The 19052-nt window shown below is 46.8% G+C and overlaps 2 protein-coding genes across 9 annotated transcripts in view; both read right to left on the bottom strand.

The window, feature by feature from the left end:
• Window positions 1–19052, bottom strand: part of IRAG1 (inositol 1,4,5-triphosphate receptor associated 1) — a 133313-nt gene that overhangs the window by 97344 nt on the left and 16917 nt on the right. The window lies entirely within an intron of this gene.
• LOC136387985 (basic salivary proline-rich protein 4-like) lies at window positions 77–1723 on the bottom strand. The gene is made up of 3 exons (XM_066360068.1): window positions 1068–1723; window positions 358–901; window positions 77–250 (listed from the first exon to the last, which is right to left on the bottom strand). Exons 1-3 carry the CDS (start codon window positions 1721–1723, stop codon window positions 77–79), a joined length of 1374 nt encoding a protein of 457 aa, XP_066216165.1.

The raw sequence follows: 19052 nt of genomic DNA, 5'->3' as shown, positions 1-19052 counted from the left end.
GGAGCACATTATCCCCTCCAGCCCGTTTTCAGCCACACTTCATTAAGATTCCTGTCTTCAGCTTCAACACCAGGACTCAGTCTCCATATGTGTTCCTCTGGGGCTGGGGGAGAGTGCCGCCAGCACCTGCTGCTCCTGGGGGGCGGGCCTGTCCTCTGGGACTGGGGGAGAGTGCCGCCAGCACCTGCTGCTCCTGGGGGGGGACCTGTCCTCTGGGGCTGGGGGAGAGTGCCGCCAGCACCTGCTGCTCCTGGGGGGCGGGCCTGTCCTCTGGGGCTGGGGGAGAGTGCCGCCAGCACCTGCTGCTCCTGGGGGGCGGGCCTGTCCTCTGGGGCTGGGGGAGAGTGCCGCCAGCACCTGCTGCTCCTGGGGGGGGGGGGGAGCCTGTCCTCTGGGGCTGGGGGAGAGTGCCGCCAGCACCTGCTGCTCCTGGGGGTGAACCTGTCCTCTGGGGCTGGGGAAGAGTGCCGCCAGCACCTGCTGCTCCTGGGGGGCGGGGACCTGTCCTCTGGGGCTGGGGGAGAGTGCCGCCAGCACCTGCTGCTCCTGGGGGGGAACCTGTCCTCTGGGGCTGGGGGAGAGTGCCGCCAGCACCTGCTGCTCCTGGGGGGGGGGGACCTGTCCTCTGGGGCTGGGGGAGAGTGCCGCCAGCACCTGCTGCTCCTGGGGGGGGGGACCTGTCCTCTGGGGCTGGGGGAGAGTGCCGCCAGTACCTGCTGCTCCTGGGGGGGGAGCCTGTCCTCTGGGGCTGGGGGAGAGTGCCGCCAGGACCTGCTGCTCCTGGGGGGGGGGGGAGCCTGTCCTCTGGGGCTGGGGGAGAGTGCCACCAGCACCTGCTGCTCCTCGGGGGGTGAACCTGTCCTCTGGGGCTGGGGGAGAGTGCCGCCAGCACCTGCTGCTCCTGGGGGGGGGAGCCTGTCCTCTGGGGCTGGGGGAGAGTGCCACCAGCACCTGCTGCTCCTGGGGGGCGGGCCTGTCCTCTGGGGCTGGGGGAGAGTGCCGCCAGCACCTGCTGCTCCTGGGGGGCGGGCCTGTCCTCTGGGGCTGGGGGAGAGTGCCGCCAGCACCTGCTGCTCCTGGGGGGGGGAGCCTGTCCTCTGGGGCTGGGGGAGAGTGCCGCCAGCACCTGCTGCTCCTGGGGGTGAACCTGTCCTCTGGGGCTGGGGAAGAGTGCCGCCAGCACCTGCTGCTCCTGGGGGGGAACCTGTCCTCTGGGGCTGGGGGAGAGTGCCGCCAGCACCTGCTGCTCCTGGGGGGGGGGACCTGTCCTCTGGGGCTGGGGGAGAGTGCCGCCAGCACCTGCTGCTCCTGGGGGGGGGGACCTGTCCTCTGGGGCTGGGGGAGAGTGCCGCCAGGACCTGCTGCTCCTGGGGGGGGAGCCTGTCCTCTGGGGCTGGGGGAGAGTGCCGCCAGCACCTGCTGCTCCTGGGGGGGGGAGCCTGTCCTCTGGGGCTGGGGGAGAGTGCCACCAGCACCTGCTGCTCCTCGGGGGGTGAACCTGTCCTCTGGGGCTGGGGGAGAGTGCCGCCAGCACCTGCTGCTCCTGGGGGGGGGGAGCCTGTCCTCTGGGGCTGGGGGAGAGTGCCACCAGCACCTGCTGCTCCTGGGGGGCGGGGACCTGTCCTCTGGGGCTGGGGGAGAGTGCCGCCAGCACCTGCTGCTCCTGGGGGGGGGGGGACCTGTCCTCTGGGGAGACAAAGCTGTTTGTTCTGAAAGCTTTCATTCCTACTTGGACCTATAATTAATTATCCTACTATCCCTTGGTTTCTCTGTTTTAATGTGTCATTACCAGGATGACAGCATGTATTTCTTACTGGTTTCCTCGAGCCATAGCCATTTGTAATGTAAAATCAATAGTGGTAGTAGAATCAGTGATAACAACAATATTTTTGAACACCACCTATGTGCCAAGCACAGTGCCATGCTTTCTACATGCATAGTCTCTTTTAATCACCACAGTGCCCCAGACAACAACAGCTGGTATTAATTGAGTAATGACTATCTGTCAAGCAAGTGTAAACTCACTGTGCTTTATCACCCTGAATTCTAACAGTAGTCCTGAGATGTGGGTACCATTCTTAACTGCACTTTACAGAAGAGGAAACAAAGACAAGTAACTTACTAAAGATAATATTTGTTAAGAGGCAGAGCCAAGATACATGACAAAAATAAAATAGGTAGTTACGTGAAGAATCACAGACTGTGAATGAGGGAGGAAACTAAGATCCTGCAGTCCAGAGTCCTCATTTTAACTTTCTGTCTTCTTGGAATTCATGTATACTGGGTTTTTTTTATTAAAAGTACTTCTAAATACTACTACTAATAATAATTATAATGTCCTTGGTGGGCTCCTTGTAGGCAGGGCCAGTGTATAATTCACTTCTCAGGGTTTCTTGAATAGATGAATGAATGAATGAATGAATGAATGAAAACGTGTCACATACTCTACAATACAGAAGGGTTAGGAGAACAAACCTCGGTTGTTGAGTAAGCCTTGGGAAGCCAAGTGATTCATCCAGGGCTGACTTTATTTGTGGCCCTTTCATGGCCTTAGAGCCCATCACATGAGAAGTGGGGTAGAGTTGGGCCTGATTTCCTCTTACTGGAGTGACATGAACGCATTACTTGGGCCGCTGTCCATGCAGGTGGATGGCCTTGCTCGCCCCATTCCCACTGAGCTGCCCCAGGATAACGGCTGAGTTTTTCTCTCGATGATATGACTGGGTTCACTGTCTTCCCCAACACACATCAGCAGAGTTTGCCCCTAGCCGTCTCCAGCTGAAACCTCACAAAGGGCAGGAACTCCTTTGCCACCTTCATGCTTCTGTGTGACCACCCAGGAGTACTTTGCAAAGTGAGTTTTAGAATTAACTATAGGCTTCTGTCTTTAACTTAAGTCCAGCAGGAAGCCACAGAGCAGGTGCCCTGGCCCTTCCATCCTCACATGGAAAGCTAGCCAACACATTCCCCAACAGGTTGCTGGCGTGTGCTCCAATGTGCCATCACCCTAGCGTGTGCTGCCCGGAAGTCCTAGGACCACCTACCTCCTGACAGAGTGGAGCCACAAAGGTTTGCAAGGTGGTTATGGCCTCCAATCCCAAACCTAGTCACATGGCCCAACTTCTGCTCTGACTAGGGCACTCTGATATTGGAGGTCCTGGCAACAGCCTCCAGGATCACCCAATCCTGTGAGGCAGGCCCCTGGGAACTGTTGTCCCCTATTCCAGAAAAAAAGACCGGAAGAATCAAGCCAGCATGATGGGCCTCAGTGGGGCCCAACAACAGCCAGTCCTGCCCACACTGCCCAGCAGACTTTCTCTGAAGCCAAAAGTGGGGTCGAGTCTGAGCCAACAACCTCTTGGACCTTCTGGCCTCTGCACTTGAGCTGTTCATGCCTTAGGATGGGATGAGGATGGAGAAAAACAACCTGCTGTTTTGACCAAGACATGAGATTGTCAAGGGCCAGCTAGACCGCCGGGAGCAGCCAGTCTGAAAAGCCAGGATTAGCACTCTATCACCTTGGAAACATTGTTCCAAATAAAAATAAAATATCTTTCTTGACTCAGCAACAGCCCCATCTCCCACAAGATAAAATAATAATAATAATAATAATAATAATAATAATAATAATGATCCAGTTCCCCGTGTGCCTTTCGTTGTCATTTCTCCCTCTCTTTCTTCTCCTCCTCCCTTCTCAGCTTTGTTCTGGGGTGACCATTGGGTCCTACAGCAACTAGTGTGGGAAAGTCAGAAGGGAAAGATGGCCTCCACAATGCTGGCCTCAATCCTTCGCTCATTGCAGGAGGGCTGATTGAGTGCTCCCTCAGTGTCGGGTACTAAGGTAGGCTCTGGGGCTCTGGAATGTTTCCTCCAAGGCTGCTTCCCCAGAAAGCCTCTCCTGACCTTTCCCAGAGGCTATGTGCTCTCTGGTCCATGACAGCATGTACAGCTGCCCATATCTGCCATGCCATGGTTTCCGTTTCCTGCACGTTAATCGCATCTGCCAAGCCAGAGAGCAGAGCACTGTCTTGCGTGCCCCCGTTGTGGAAATGGCCCAGGCCCAGAGGGGTGGCTTACAACCTGGTGGATCCTTTCTTTTGCAAGAAAGGTCTCCAGGAATCAAAGGTCACTTGATTGTGTATACACCCAGCATAGTAAGCACATATTAGCTCTTGAATCCATTCAACTCTGTGAGGAGGGTTTTATAGCTCCATTTTTACAGATGAAGAAATTGAACCTCAGAGAGGTACAATGCCTTACTCTAGGTCACACAATCAGGGATGTAGTTGATCTCCTGTGCCCACAATGGGGTCTCTGACTCTTCTCAAGAAAGGACTCATTCCCATTCTTCTCGTACCTCAGCAGAGACAGAACAAGGGTATTGGGAGGTGTTTACTGACAGGGAGCTCCTAACTGCTCCAGATCGCAGCCTCAGGACCAGTAAGGACAACTCTAGTTGAGAAGCAGACCTGACAGTCCTTCCGTAGCATCTCCCAGGGTGGATAGGAAGCAAGACAAACAGAAGCAATAGCTCTTCCCTCCTGAAATGAAGCACCCCCAGCTTCAGTCCTTCTCACGGTCCTCCGCTCTGGGAATTCCAGTTCTCAAGCTGTGGAAATAGGTCCAATAACTTGGCACTGGGCTGCAGGGCAGAATCTGACCTAATCTGTGCTCCAGGAAGTCAAAGAAGGATTGTGGCAGGCTCAATGATGGGCCCTTGTGGAGTGAAGAGTAGACCTTAACAGTCACCACCTGCATGGGGATGCGTTTCTTCATCACTCGGGCTTCAATCTCCCCAGTACAGGGCTGGGCTAAGTTGCCAGCCCATGCCCCACATTCTGCCCCAGGAGGTCGGGGTCCACACTGCCTATTGAGAACAGTCATGTCATCAATAGCGAGAAGTCTGATGGCAACTCCCAGGCAGGAGGCAGTCTTTGGACATCTTTGCATCGCATTCCTCCCATTACAGTGATGGGTTCAAGGGTGAGCCTGTGACCTTTCCAGAGCCCATAAGACAAAATAAGACTTTGCTGGGCATCCTAGGAAGGAGATTCTTACTCTAAACTGCCGATCTTGAATATAAGAAAGTGAAAACAGAATCCTTCTTGTGATGGTGAATAAAAACTTGTCTAAGAAAGGAATCACTGTGGAAGAGAGCGCAGCAAAAAGCCAAAAAGAAACTAGATCCTGAGCCTGTCATCTAAGGCCCTGATCAAGCTATGCCTGATATCCCTGAGTTTTTGTGTTTCAAGATGTAATGAATACATTTTTTAGCTTAGTGTGGCTGGTGTTGGCGTTGTGGGCACTTGCAGTAGAGTTCCAACCGCTACAGACAGCCTAGCCTTTGCAAAGTGGGCTCTGGGTCTTTCTCAACACCAGGGGCTTCTCTTACTTCACTGTTCTGCTGCCCACCTGAGAGTCTGAGCTAGAAAACTCAGATCTAGAGCAAATGAGTTTGTCCTAAGTTGTTCCCTAGTGAAACTTATCACCATGCCCAGTGGTGGGATTCAAATAATTTAACAACTGGTTCTCTGCCCTAATGACCATTTTAAGTATTAAAAAAAGATATACCAAAAGGAAATTTATTATTTCATGCATTTAATACTTAAATAAAAACAATAAAAGAGGTACAAAAAACAGATTTTGTTATAAGAGTTTTAAACTATTAATGAAAAAATACTAAATAATACCTGGAAAAAAAAACAGTAAAGTGTTGTTTAAGATATTTCCATATTGCTTCTTTTTTTTTTGGTATTTTTCTAAAGTGAGAAGCAGGGAGGCAGAGAGACAGACTCCCGCATGCACCCAACCGGGATCCACCTGGCATGCCCAATAGGGGGCGATGCTCTGCCCATCTGGAGCATTGCTCTGTTGCAACCAGAGCCATTCTAGCACCTGAGGCAGAGGCCATGGATCCATACTCAGTGCCTGGGCCAACTTTACTCCAGTAGAGCCTTGACTGCGGGAAAGAAAGAGATAGAGGGAAAGGAGAGGGGAAAAGGTGGAGAAGCAGATGAGTCCTTCTCCTGTGTGCCCTGGCTGGGTATTGAACCCGGGACTTTCACATGCCAGGCCAACGTTCTACCACTGAGCCAACCGGCCAGGGCCATATTGCTTCTTGATTGGCATCCTGACTTGCAATTGTTTTCACCTGTGGATGGAATGAACATTACTATGGGTGCTTAGAATACGCTGTTGCACAGATGAATGTTAAAAAAAAGTAAGGAGGCCCTGGCTGATTGGCTCAGTGGAAGAGCATGAACCTGGTGTGTGGATGTCCCAGGTTCTATTCCCAGTCAGGGCACACTGGAGAACAGCCCATCTGCTTCTCCATCCCGCCCCCTGCCCCCATTTCTCTCTCTCTCTCTCTCTCTCTCTTCCCCTCCTGCAGCCATGGTTCAATTGGAACGAGTTGGCCCTGGGCGCTGAGGATGGCTCCATGGCTTCTGCCTCAAGCACTAAGAAAAGCTCGGTTGCTGAGTAATGGAGCAATACTCCAGATGAGGAGAGCATTGCCCCCTAGTGGGCTTGCCAGGTGGATCCTGGTTGGGGTGCATGAGGGAGTCTATCTCTCTGCCTCCCCTCCTCTCACTGAATAAAATTTAAAAAAAAGGAAAATGTAAGGAATGTAAATGTGTAATTTCCACATTGGGCTGCTGCCCAGGCACCCACCTTAGAGAGAAACTGATTACAAGTGCCATTTTAACAACTGGTTTGCCAAACTCAACAAAAAATTACATATTCATTTTGCTGAACTGGTGAGAACTAGCTGAATCCCACCACTGACCATGCCCCTTTCCTCAAACCTGCTCCTTCTTCTGCCTTCCCTTTATCTGCTGCTGAGCTCAGCATCCTCTGAGAAACTACAGCCCAGACCTCTGACTCCCTACCCCCAGCTTTCTCCCGACTACACACATTTAAGCTCAGGCTCCTGAGGAGGGACTATGTTTGACCAGCCTCCATGCTTCAGCCTGAAAAGTAACTGGTAAACATAAAGACAAGTTTGTGCAGTCAAATTTCAACCTTCAAAGGATGTCATTGCCTCCTTGTGGATAACATCCAGGGACTCACCCGACCTACTCCTAGGCTACGAGTTGGATAGGATCTGAATATTAACCCTCCCTGGAGAGTAGACCTCAAGACCCAAGCAATGAGAGGCTGTGTGAACAGGCTTTACACTCTGGACCCCATCCCCACAGTTTTGGAGGAAGACTCCAGTTTGCAGGACAAAGAAGCAGCTGAATCCTTGCCCACCAAGGCCAACGGAGGGTGTAGGAGCAGTTGTAGATCTTGGCTAAGGTCTTTTTTTTCCACCAAAAAAATCTGACCTGAACTGCATTTGCAGTTTGGTGAACTCAAAAGATGCTCCTTGAGCAGAGGCTCTGACCACAGGAAGCCCAGCTAAAGTAAACAGAGCTGCTCCCTTGGTATCTCCATCTATTCAAATAGCTGCAGGGTTTGAGACTTAGACAGCTTGAGAACAGGCCATGGTAAACAGTGATGTGAAATGACCTGCAGGGTGGGGGTGGGAAGGGTGAAAGCAGCAGCTTGGGAATAGCTCTCCCCATGCAAACTTTGGTGGTCCATACACATACTTCAGTTTCATCGTATGGCTACCTAGGCATGTAGTGCTGCTTAATAATAATGAGACAGAAAGTAACCATAGAGGGTGTCTCTCTGAGGGAGCTGTCATCTTTTTACAATGAAAAGATGGGGAGCACCTGGAAACAATTCCACAGCATCAGCAGAAGAGAAACAATATTTATTGTACCAGGCACTCTACCTGGCTCATTATATCCTTTATTTTATTCAGTCCTTACAAGAGCCCTGCATGGTATTTGTTGGGCAAATAAGTTTGTAACAAGTGTTTTTAGGTTTGCTTGTTTGTATTGGGGCAGCGCCATGTTTGTACAGTCTATGGAAAGCTGCAGGTGCTTACTAACCTCAGGACCGCAGCAGATTGATTGCAAATTGCCCACTGCCTGCCTCCATGGGGAGGGGCAGTTGTTTGCTATTGTTTGCCTGAGAAGGGGTATTTCTACCAGGCCTGTTTGGCTGGGGAGTGCTGAGGCTGGTGGGGGCTGTGAGTCCAGTGCGACCAGAGAGGTGAGTCGGGGCTTGGGAGCCTGAGGAAACTTTAATAAACAAAGTGGCCCACCATTTTCTGTTTCACAGTTCTTTTACTGTCTGCCGGAACCCAATGAGAACCTGCATGGCCATGACCACAGCGCGGGCCACTGGCCTTACAGTATTACTATGCCGATTTTACAGGTGAGAAAACTAGAGCTCAGAAGGGATAAGTACTTTGCCCCAGGCATCACAATTACTACCTACCGTACTGTAAACAGGGTTTGAGCTCAGGGTCATCTTTAAGCCCAGGGTTCTGTTCAACAGAGCAGGATGAGGCTTCTGAAAGGATAATACAGAACCCAGAAACCATGATGTCACCCACCAGCACCACCAGTACCACCAGTACCACCAGTACCATCACCATCACAAAAGAAATACGACCAGAGAGGTTTTCCTGGCTCATCTTGGAGAAGGTATTGTCCTTAACATCAGATTCACAAATGATCTCTTAGATTGCAGTTGCTGTTTGTATAATATCTCTCATCTCTCCTTAAATTAACTATTTGGTGAACAGCGTAGAGTTCATTCCAGGGTTTAAGCTGACTCATTCTTAAGAAGCTTCTGAAAATACCAAAGCTTCTGGAAATTTTCACCTGCGTTTCCAGATGAGAGAGGCTGATAACTAAGCAGTAAATATGTAGACGCTAGAGAGGGTAGGTGGTCTTCCTAAAACATACTTTGGTTCTATTTCTCTGGAGCAGAACCCACTATAGAGATGCAATGTGGCTCCAGCAGCAAAGGCTCCTGGGAGCACTGTACTGTCTGTGACTCCCTTCAACCTCACGCTGAGCTGATGTCTCAGACAGTGGAATGCTAGCGTCCAAAGACAAACATCATGCCCCAAGAAGGAGGTTAATGACTGTATAGAGTGTAACAACTGCCTGATGTTATTTTTTAACTTAGAAATGCATTGTTCTTTCTGGGGTCTACCTGACTACCCATTGTATGGTTTTGCTATTAACCCCCATAAGAAAGGCCCCTGTTCTGGGAGGGGTGTGCATTTTGCCTGGCTTGCAACCACTGAAAGCAGCTGCTTTGCCTGTGTGTATGTAAGCTCTTATTAAAGCTCTTATGGCCTGACCAGGCAGTGGCACAGTGGATAGAGCATCGGACTGGGATGCGGAGGACCCAAATTCGAAACCTCGAGGTTGCCAGTTTGAGCATGGGCTCATCTGGTTTGAGCAAGGCTCACCAGTTTAAGCCCAAGGTCACTGGCTTGAGCAAGGGGTCACTCGGTCTGCTGTTGATCCCTGCCTTCCTTCCCGGTCAAGGCACATATGAGAAAGCAGTATCAATGAACAACTAAGGTGTCACAACGAAGACTTGATGCTTTCTCATCTCTCTCCCTGTCTGTCTGCCCCTCTCTGTCTCTCTCTGTCTCTGTCACAAAAAAAAAGCTCTTATGAATCTGGATAAGGCTACATGTCAGTTCTTTGGGAGCTTTCCCCCAACATTCTCCTTTGGGTAAAACATTTCAATGGCACTCAGTACACTGATACCCAAACCCGAGAATGCTTACTAGAATCGTCTGAGGTGTGTGATAAAACGAGCGCTCCTGGGCCCATCCCAGGTCTACTGAATCAAAATATTTGGGGATAAGGCTCAGGAATCTGTAGGGCTATCAGTCCCTCAGTGGAGGCTGATGCAGCACATCCGGAAGACCAGAGCTGGAAAACCCCCTGTCCATAGGTAAAGTTCAGGTGCATTGGCGTACATGGCACTTTCTGCTCTACGCTTACTAACCTCTCCTGCTTCTTCTTCAGAGATTACCGCTAAGGTATCCCACACCACAGCATCACCTCAGGTCCCGGTTTCCAGAATATTCTATGTATGTTCAAGCCTCCCTGGCTCTCTTTCTGCCTGGAAGGCCCATCTCTGCCATCTTCCCGTGGAAGACCACCATCCTTCAAGAACCATGGGGCCTGACCTGTGGTGTAGCAGTGGATAAAGCATCGACCTGGAAATGCTGAGGTTGCCGGTTCGAAGCCCTGGGCTTGCCTGGTCAAGGCACATATGGGAGTTGATGCTTCCAGCTCTTCCCCCCCTTCTCTCTCTCCTCTCTCTCTCTCTCTGTCTCTCTCTCTCTCCTCTCTAAAATGAATAAATAAATTTAAAAAAAAATTAAGAGCCAATGCTGCTGAATTCCAAATATAAGCTCTTCTTTCAAAAAGAATTAAAAAAAAAAAAAAAGAACCATGGGAACCACTTCATGCCCCTTAGCATGTTAACCCTTTCTGTGCATTTCCTATAAGAATTTTAAATTGTTTAGTTGGGAATATAGACTGTAAAACCAAATAGAATTGGGTTTTACCTGTATTTTCCACTTTCTAGCTCTATGACTTTGGCTGTTGAATCTCAGTGTCCTCACAAATTGTTGTAAAAAGTAAGTATGCAAATATATGTAACTTGCACATAGAGTGCCTAGTCGAGTGTTTAGCACAGAGTAAGCTATCAGAATAATAGCTTTTATTATTATTGTTACTATTATTATTTGTATTCCCATACTATGATGATATTCCTCTTACACAGGGTTCAGCAAACTATGGCCTGTGTGCTAAACCGACCCACTGATTGTTTTTGTAAATCAAGTTTTACGGGAACACAGCTACAGTTATTCACATACGCATTGTCTATGGCTGTTTTGCATTACAAGGGCAGAGTTTGGTAGTTGAAACAGAGTCTATCTGACTCACAAAGGCTAAAATATTTACTCTTTGGCTTTTTATGAACAAAGCTTTGACAATCCTGCTCTAACATAATTCAATTATTTTTGTTCAGGTTGGTCTTCCCCACTTGGCCAACTGCAATTCAAGTTTTCATGGAAGACTCCTATTCATCCTTTAAAACTCAATCTTTCTAATTTTTGTATCCCCAGCCTTTGATGCTTAATTTGTGTTTGGCAAAAGTTAAACTGAATGAATAATTCTTCAACCCACTTTAAATGCACATGTCTCCAAAGAGCTCCTAAGGCAGTGGTTCTCAAAGTGTGTGCCAGGATGCACTGGTGTACCCTAGAAGATTTCCAGGTGCTCCCTATGGTATTCCAGAGAAATACATGCCTAGTGGGGACCAAAACACCAACAGGGTTTTTGGAGTTTAGATTTTTGGGGGACAAAATGGGGAATTGGCTGTTAGCTGACAGTCTTCCCAACCCCCCACCTCACTTGCCTGATTAGGTTGCAAAAGGCTGTTAAGCTGTGGTGCTGGATTGTTTACACTACCCCCATGTTCCCCGGAAAGACTGGAGACAAGTTTCTTCTAACCTTTGTTTGGTGTAAAGTTAAGATGATATGTATGCTGGGGGTTTTCTGCATTCAACACAATTAAGAGTAAAAAGAGAGAATTTCTTCAATGTATTGATGAGGAAATGAGAGTATGCCTAAACATCAAAGAAATCACTAGGACACATCAGGCTCATGTTTCTCATAAACACAATGTTGTAGTAATATAAGGTTAGAGTAATTAAATATATAGAAATATAAAAATATGGAAGATATATAAAAGTAATTAAAAGGATATTAAAAATAATTATTAAAATTAAGTAAAGTTATGCCAATTGGATAGGAATTAATATAGTGGCTTAGTGCCATAACTCTGTAATGTGATCAACAGACTCTGACTTTCAAGCAGGGTCCAGTTAGTATGTGTGTGAAGTTATACATAGATAAGAAGTGGCTTGGTGTTATTTGCATTAACTTTGTAAGTTAATGAAAATAAGAACATCTTAAAAAGTGGTTTAATGTAAACATTTCAGTAGATTGACATAAAGGGGGTTCCCTGCAAGGAACTCCCCAAAAGGTGATTTGAGGTGATAATCCTGTAGATTGACACCTGTTAAAAGGCGTTGGCCAGAAAAGGTACTAAAGCTGAGGGGCCCCCGCTGCAGTAGTTGCCCAGACTCCATCGTTGATGTGGACTGTCTCCACACTGCTCTGAGCTCTGACCAAAGCCAGCCGAGAGGAGCACGCCGACGGGGCCCCCTTAAGCTGTACCCAGACACGCCAAAAGGATTTGTGAGTAATAAATTGCCTGTGTGATTATTGCAACTAATTTGTGTGTCAGTCGTGTCTTTCCTCCGGTGGCATTTAACAGTAGCATCCTCATAGCTGCCTCAAGAGTAGTCTTGAAGAGGCTGCCAGCCCTGCTAATAAGCAGAAGTGTCCCACTGCACGGGGAAGTTGAATCAGGGACGCCTGATCGACGTAGAGCTTGGGCTCTACTGGGACACACAAGAATGAAAAAACTTAACAAATTCCTGCCGGGACCTGCCGAATTTACTAAATCTTACTAAGAATGTATCTATCTATATATATAAAAGATAACTTTTTTGTCATTTTTTTAACCCCTTTTTATTACAAATTCTAAAAAGCATAACTCAAAAAATGTAACAAAATGTTTTTAATGTCAGAATAAATTTAATTTTGTCATATTTATTTCATTTAATTACCTTAAAAGCACACTTGGACTTTATATATTTTCTTTAATATTTGACTTAATTATTATAACATATTTCTCAGAAATTTGTATATAGTGCACCTACAGTTATTTATAGGATTTTAAATGCGCCCCGACTTCAAAAAGTTTGAGAACCACTGTTCTAAGGGGATAGGGGGCAAGAGTAACTGAAAACCAGGGTCAACGTAATCGAGATGCACAGCTTGGGGACACCTGGGAGGTGAATCAGGCGCTCTTGGGGCCTGAGATCGTCCCTACAGCCCTGTTCTGAGCCTGTTCTCCCTCCTGGAGCAGGGAGGACCTCACTCAGCACACACAGATCCTCTCACTACCTCCCTAGACCCGAGCCCAGCACCTGGACATTGCAGTTGGAATATGTTTCCCTGATGGAGAGGAGAGGAAAAGACCCTTCTAGGAAATTCTCTTTTCAAAGGTTAGTATACCTCCATTATCTAATAGGCATAAATGGTTGGTCCAAATGGTCTGACAACATTTATGGTCCTTACAGTGGGCAATTTGATATACTCACTGTTAATAAATGAACTAACTGATTGATATGTTTACTCTGTAAACTATTATTATTATTAATTGTTTTAGTTTTGACTTCCCATGACTTTGCATCTCCTGAGTGAAGCTCCTTTGGGGAAGAGAACTAGGATTTCAAAGCAATGAGGCCATCACTTTGTGAGCTGGTTATGAAACCGCTCTGTGACCTTGGGGCGCTCATGCCTTTCTCTGGGCCTAGCTTTCAGCTTCTGTACAATGACTTTCCAGCTTGTGACTCCCTGGAGCCCTGGCCAGAGGGATGGCCTCCCCGCTGGGGTGAGGAAAGTGGTAGCTGACAACAGACAGTGTGGTTGAGCCTCTCTTCTCTTCCACATCTCTGCACCGCACTCGCATACCGCTCTGCCACCCCACACCCTGGCAAACACAGCAATTCATTTCTACAGCCCTTTCTTGAGGCTTAAGGAAGATACTTTAGCTCTGAAACAGATCCTCAGGAGATAAGAAAATGTCACTGATGTGGTTGGGAAAATCTGAGCTGGATGCAATGGAAACAGAGCTCTCCCTCGAGGCCACATGAGAAGTGCTTGAACGGGGCCAAGTCCATTCCTTCCTCCAGCCTCTGGGAGCCAGCAGTCCACTCCCTTTTCAGAACACCGTGCCCTCTCACCTTTCACCCCCCTGCAGGCACCCCCACAGGCATAACTACTGAGCCTTCAGGATATGACTGGGGGAGGCAATTAGTCTTACTGGGGATTATACTGGCTTTTATTGATTTCCTTACAGGTGATTTATAACTGCCTGCTTCCTAAAAAAGGGGGGAGAGGGTAGGGTTTGTGGCCAGATGTCAATAAAAACACTCAAGAGAGTTAAAAATAAGAGACTGAGAAAGGGAGCAGAGATGGCAAAGGAAAGAGGAAGATAAGTGCAGCCATGGTGGGAAGGCTCCTCCGCTCAGGTGACAGAGCCGGAAACCTTGGCTTTCAGAACTAATTGAGGTCTGCAGCAGCTTGCTTTGGGCTATTGTAAAAATTACAGAGCAAAGAAGTTACATCTTGAGCTGACTCGCCAAAACTGACCTGCCACTCAAAAGAGAACAAATTAGGGTCAGCTCTTGCATTTAAGATCTCTAATCTGCCCTGGCCGGTTGGCTCAGTGGTAGAGCGTCGGCCTGGCGTGCAGAAGTCCCCGGTTCGATTCCCGGCCAGGGCACACAGGAGAGGCACCCATCTGCTTCTCCACCCCTCCCCCTCTCCTTCCTTTCTGTCTCTCTCTTCTCCTCCCGCAGCCGAGGCTCCATTGGAGCAAAAGATGGCCTGGGTGCTGGGGATGGCTCCTTGGCCTCTGCCCCAGGCACTAGAGTGGCTCTGGTGGTGACACAGCGACGCCCAGGATGGGCAGAGCATCGCCCCCTGGTGGGCGTGCCGGGTGGATCCCGGTCAGGCGCATGCATGCGGGAGTCTGTCTGACTGCCTCCCCGTTTCCAGCTTCAGAAAAATACAAAAAAATAAAATAAAATAAAAGATCTCTAATCTTGGCCATACCACCCTGAACACGCCTGATCTCTGCTGATCTCAAAAGCTCTCTAGAGTTCACAGGAGTCTTTGCATTTAACTTCTAATATCACTTTGCAAAAGAACTTCTCATGTGAGTACATTACCATACTGTTCAACAGCAGCATCTGGAATTAACTTTTGCTTTTCTTTAAAGCAGGCAGTATAGAGGTTCTAGGTGTTACATATGTCTAGTCTGATGGCTGCTCATCAACCCTCCCTGATGTGGCTATAGAGTAAATGTAACCCTGATAAAATGAGTTCAAAAACATACACAACCACACATAAAGATCCTTATGTATGGGACGATTAGCAGTGCCTTTTGATTCTGACTGTACGTCATTCTCATTTGGTGGTCATGGTAAATGAGTTACTTAACAAATTCTGGCTTCACTACTAACCAGAGATCATATCTTTCAGAGGAAAACCAAGATGGTTATTGTTATGGGTTGAACTGTAATCTCCCAAAATTTATACATTGAAACCTTAGCGCCCAAAACCTCAGAATGTGATTGTAGGGTAGAGGCAGAGCCTTTAAAGAGGCATAAGTGAACATGAATCCATTAGTGTAAGCCCTAATTTAATCTGACTGGTGTCCTTTTAAGAAGAGGAAACTTGGACACACAGAGATACACCAGGGATGAGTGTGCACAAAGGAAAGACTGTGTGAGATTACAATAAGAAGGTGGGCTCTTCAAGCCAAGGAGAGAGACCACATGAGACACCTGGTTACCTGCTGACAGCTTAATCTTGGACTTCTCTAGAGCTGTGAGAAAATAGACTTCTGTTGTTTAAGCTATCCAGTCTGTGATATTTTGTTATGATGGTCCTAACAAACCAATACCGCTGTTGATGGAATTTCTTAGCAACATCAGGTTTAAGTTCAAGTCTGTTTCAAACATCTAAACTTTAGAATTAGGAGCAATAAAGTTTGGGAAATAACTGCTTTAATATTTTTTTCTAGGCCAACCACAAACCTCCTTGCAGGACACTTCTAATAACAACAATCCTCTGAAGTAGGCCCCAAAGATTCAAGTTTTAAAAATGTAAAACTATCTCTATTTGCAGATGACATGATCTTGTATATAGAAAATCCTGAAGAATCCACTAAAAAGCTATTAGAATTAATAAGTGAGTTTAGTAAGGTTGTAGGATACAAGATTGATATACAAAAATCAATTATGTTTCTATATACTAGCAAAGAACAATCTGAAAATGAAAGTAAGAAAGCAATTCCATACACAATAACATCAAAAATCACAAAATACTTCAGAATACACTCAACAAAAGAAATGAAAAAGTTTTACCCTGAAAAATGACAAAACGTTGTTGAAAAAAATTAATGAAGACCTAAATAGATAGAATGCCATCACATGTTCTGAATCAGAAGATTTCATATTGTTAAAATGGAAACACCCCCCCCCCCCAAATTGACCTACAGATTCAACACAATCCCTATCAAAACACTAGCTGCCTTTTCTTTTGCAAAAATTGACAAGCAGGTCCTAAATTTCATGTGCAAATGCAAGAGACCAAGAAAAACCAAATTTTTTTTTAAAAGAAGGGAAATAAAGAGATGAGTGAGTCACACCTCTCATTTTTAAAATAATATAAAACTATGGCCCTGGCCAGGGGCTCAGTGAATAGAGCCTCAGCGTATGGTTGTTCCAGGTTTGATTCCCAGTCAGGACAGACAGGAGAGGAGACCATCTGCTTCTTTCCCCTTTCTCTTCCTTTTTCCCTCCTGCAACTAGTGACTCTATTGACTCAAGCATGGCCACAGGCACTGAAGATAGATAGCTTGGTTGGTCCCAATGAATCAGCCTCAGGTGCTAAAAATAGGTCAATTCTTGAGCATTGGGCCCAAATGGGGTTGCCGGTGGATCCTGGTCGGGGTGCATGTGGGAGTCTGCCTCACTATCTCCCCTCCTCTCACCTAAGGAAAACAAAAAAATAAAACAAAGCAAACAAACAAAAAACCTACAGTGAAATAGTGTGATACAGGATACTATACAAGGACAGACATAGATCAATGAAACAGAATTGAGGGTGCATAAATAAACCCTTACAGCCTGACCAGGTGGTGGTGTAGTGGATAGAGCATCGGACTGGGACACAGAGGACCCAGGTTTGAAATCCCAAGGTCACCAGCTTGAGCCCAAGTTTGCTGGCTTGAGCAAGGGGTCACTCAGTCTGCTGTTGATCCTGCCCTCTTTCCTGGTCAAGGCACATATGAGAAAGTAATCACTGAACAACTAAGGTGCTGCAACAAGGACTTGATGCTTCTCATCTCTCTCCCTTTCTGTCTGTCCCTATCTGTCCCTCTCTCTGCCTCTCTCTGTCTCTGTAACAAAAAAATAAACAAATAAACCCTTACAATTATAGTTGTTTGATTTAGACAAGTGTGCAAAGATAAGTCAATGAGAAAAAAGTCTTTTCAACAAATAGTTTGGGGAAACTGGACATCACATGTAAAAAAATAAAGTTGGACCCCTTCCTTACACCATACACAAGAGTTAACTAAAAATAGATCAAACACTTAAATGGCAGAGCTAAACTATAAAAATTTTAGACAAAAACATATAAGTAAATCTTTCTGTCCTTGGGTAGGCAGTGCCTTTTTATATAGATAAAACACCAAAAGCACAGGCAACAATAGAAAAAACACTAAGCTTTATAAAAATTAAAAATGCTTACACTACGTCCTGGCCAGTTGGCTCAGCGGTAGAGCGTCGGCCTGGCGTGCGGGGGACCCAGGTTCGATTCCCGGCCAGGGCGCATAGGAGAGGCGCCCATTTGCTTCTCCACCCCCCACCCCCTCCTTCCTCTCTGTCTCTCTCTTCCCCTCCCGCAGCCAAGGCTCCATTGGAGCAAGGATGGCCCGGGCGCTGGGGATGGCTCCTTGGCCTCTGCCCCAGGCGCTAGAGTGGCTCTGGTTGCGGCAGAGCGACGCCCCTGGTGGGCAGAGCGTCGCCCCTGGTGGGCGTGCCGGGTGGATCCCGGTAGGGCGCATGCGGGAGTCTGTCTGTCTCTCCCCGTTTCCAGCTTCAGAAAGAAGTAAGAAAAAAAAAAAAAAAAGAAAAAAGAAAAAAAATGCTTACACTACTAATGATCTATTGAGAAAGTAAAATACAACCCATAGAAAAGGAGAAAATATTTGCAAATAATATATCTAATCAGGGACTTTTATCTATATATAACTATATATATAACTATATATATAACTATATATATATATATATATATATATATTTTTTTTTTTTTTTGTATTTTTCTGAAGCTGGAAACGTGAAGAGACAGTCAGACAGACTCCCGCATGCGCCCGACCGGGATCTACCCGGCACGCCCACCAGGGGCGACGCTCTGCAGCGCTGGGGCCATCTTTGCTCCAATGGAGCCTCGGCTGCGGGAGGGGAAGAGAGAGACAGAGAGGAAGGAGGGGGTGGGGGTGGAGAAGCAAATGGGCGCTTCTCCTATGCGCCCTGGCCGGGAATCGAACCTGGGTCCCCCGCACGCCAGGCCGACGCTCTACCGCTGAGCCAACCGGCCAGGGCCATATATAAGTATATATAAAGAACTCTCACAAACCAATAATAAAAAGACAACAATTTAAAGTGGCCAAAAGATTTAAATAGACATTTCTCCAGAGAAGATATACAAATGACCAATAAAAAAAATGCTCAACATTATTAGCCATCAGAGAAGTACAAATCAAAACAACAATGAGACACTACTTCACACCCATTAAGATGGCTAAGATAAAAAAGACAGATAAGAGCAAGTACTGGCAAGGATGTGAAGCAATTGGAACTGTTATTCATTGCTGATGGAAATGTAAAATGATACAGCCACTTTGGAAAACAAATTGGTAGTTCCCCAAAAGGTTAAACAAAGATTTGTCATACAATCCACCAATTCTACTCCTTAGATATATACCCAGAGAAATGAAAATGTGTGTCCACACAAAAACATGTACACAATGGTCATAACAGCCTTATTCATAATAGCCAAAAGGTGGAGACAAACCAAATGTTCAACGAGCTAACAGATGAACAGAAAGTGGTCTATCCACACAACGGAATGTTATTCAACCATAAAAAGGAATGAATTATTGATACATGCTAAAATATGGACGGGCCATGAAAACTTTAGGCAAAGTGAAAAGGCCAGTCACAAAAGATCATATATTTCATAATTACATTTATAAGAAATGTCCAGAACAGAGCAATGTAAAGATAGACAGTGGCAGAGTGGTTGCTTAAGGTTGGACGGATGGGGGAGTGAGAAGTGACAATTAATAGGTACAGGGTTTCTTTTGGGTGATAAAAATAGTGGTAATGGCTACACAATTCTCTGAAAATATTTAAAACCATTGAATTATACATCTGAAATGGGTTGATTGTAATGGTA

The sequence above is a fragment of the Saccopteryx leptura genome, chromosome 1 (genome assembly GCF_036850995.1).
Source record: "Saccopteryx leptura isolate mSacLep1 chromosome 1, mSacLep1_pri_phased_curated, whole genome shotgun sequence".
In the NCBI taxonomy this organism is placed as follows: Eukaryota; Metazoa; Chordata; class Mammalia; order Chiroptera; family Emballonuridae; genus Saccopteryx; species Saccopteryx leptura.
Note: the sequence above shows the minus strand (reverse complement) of the source record. Positions and strands in the feature narration are given on the sequence as shown.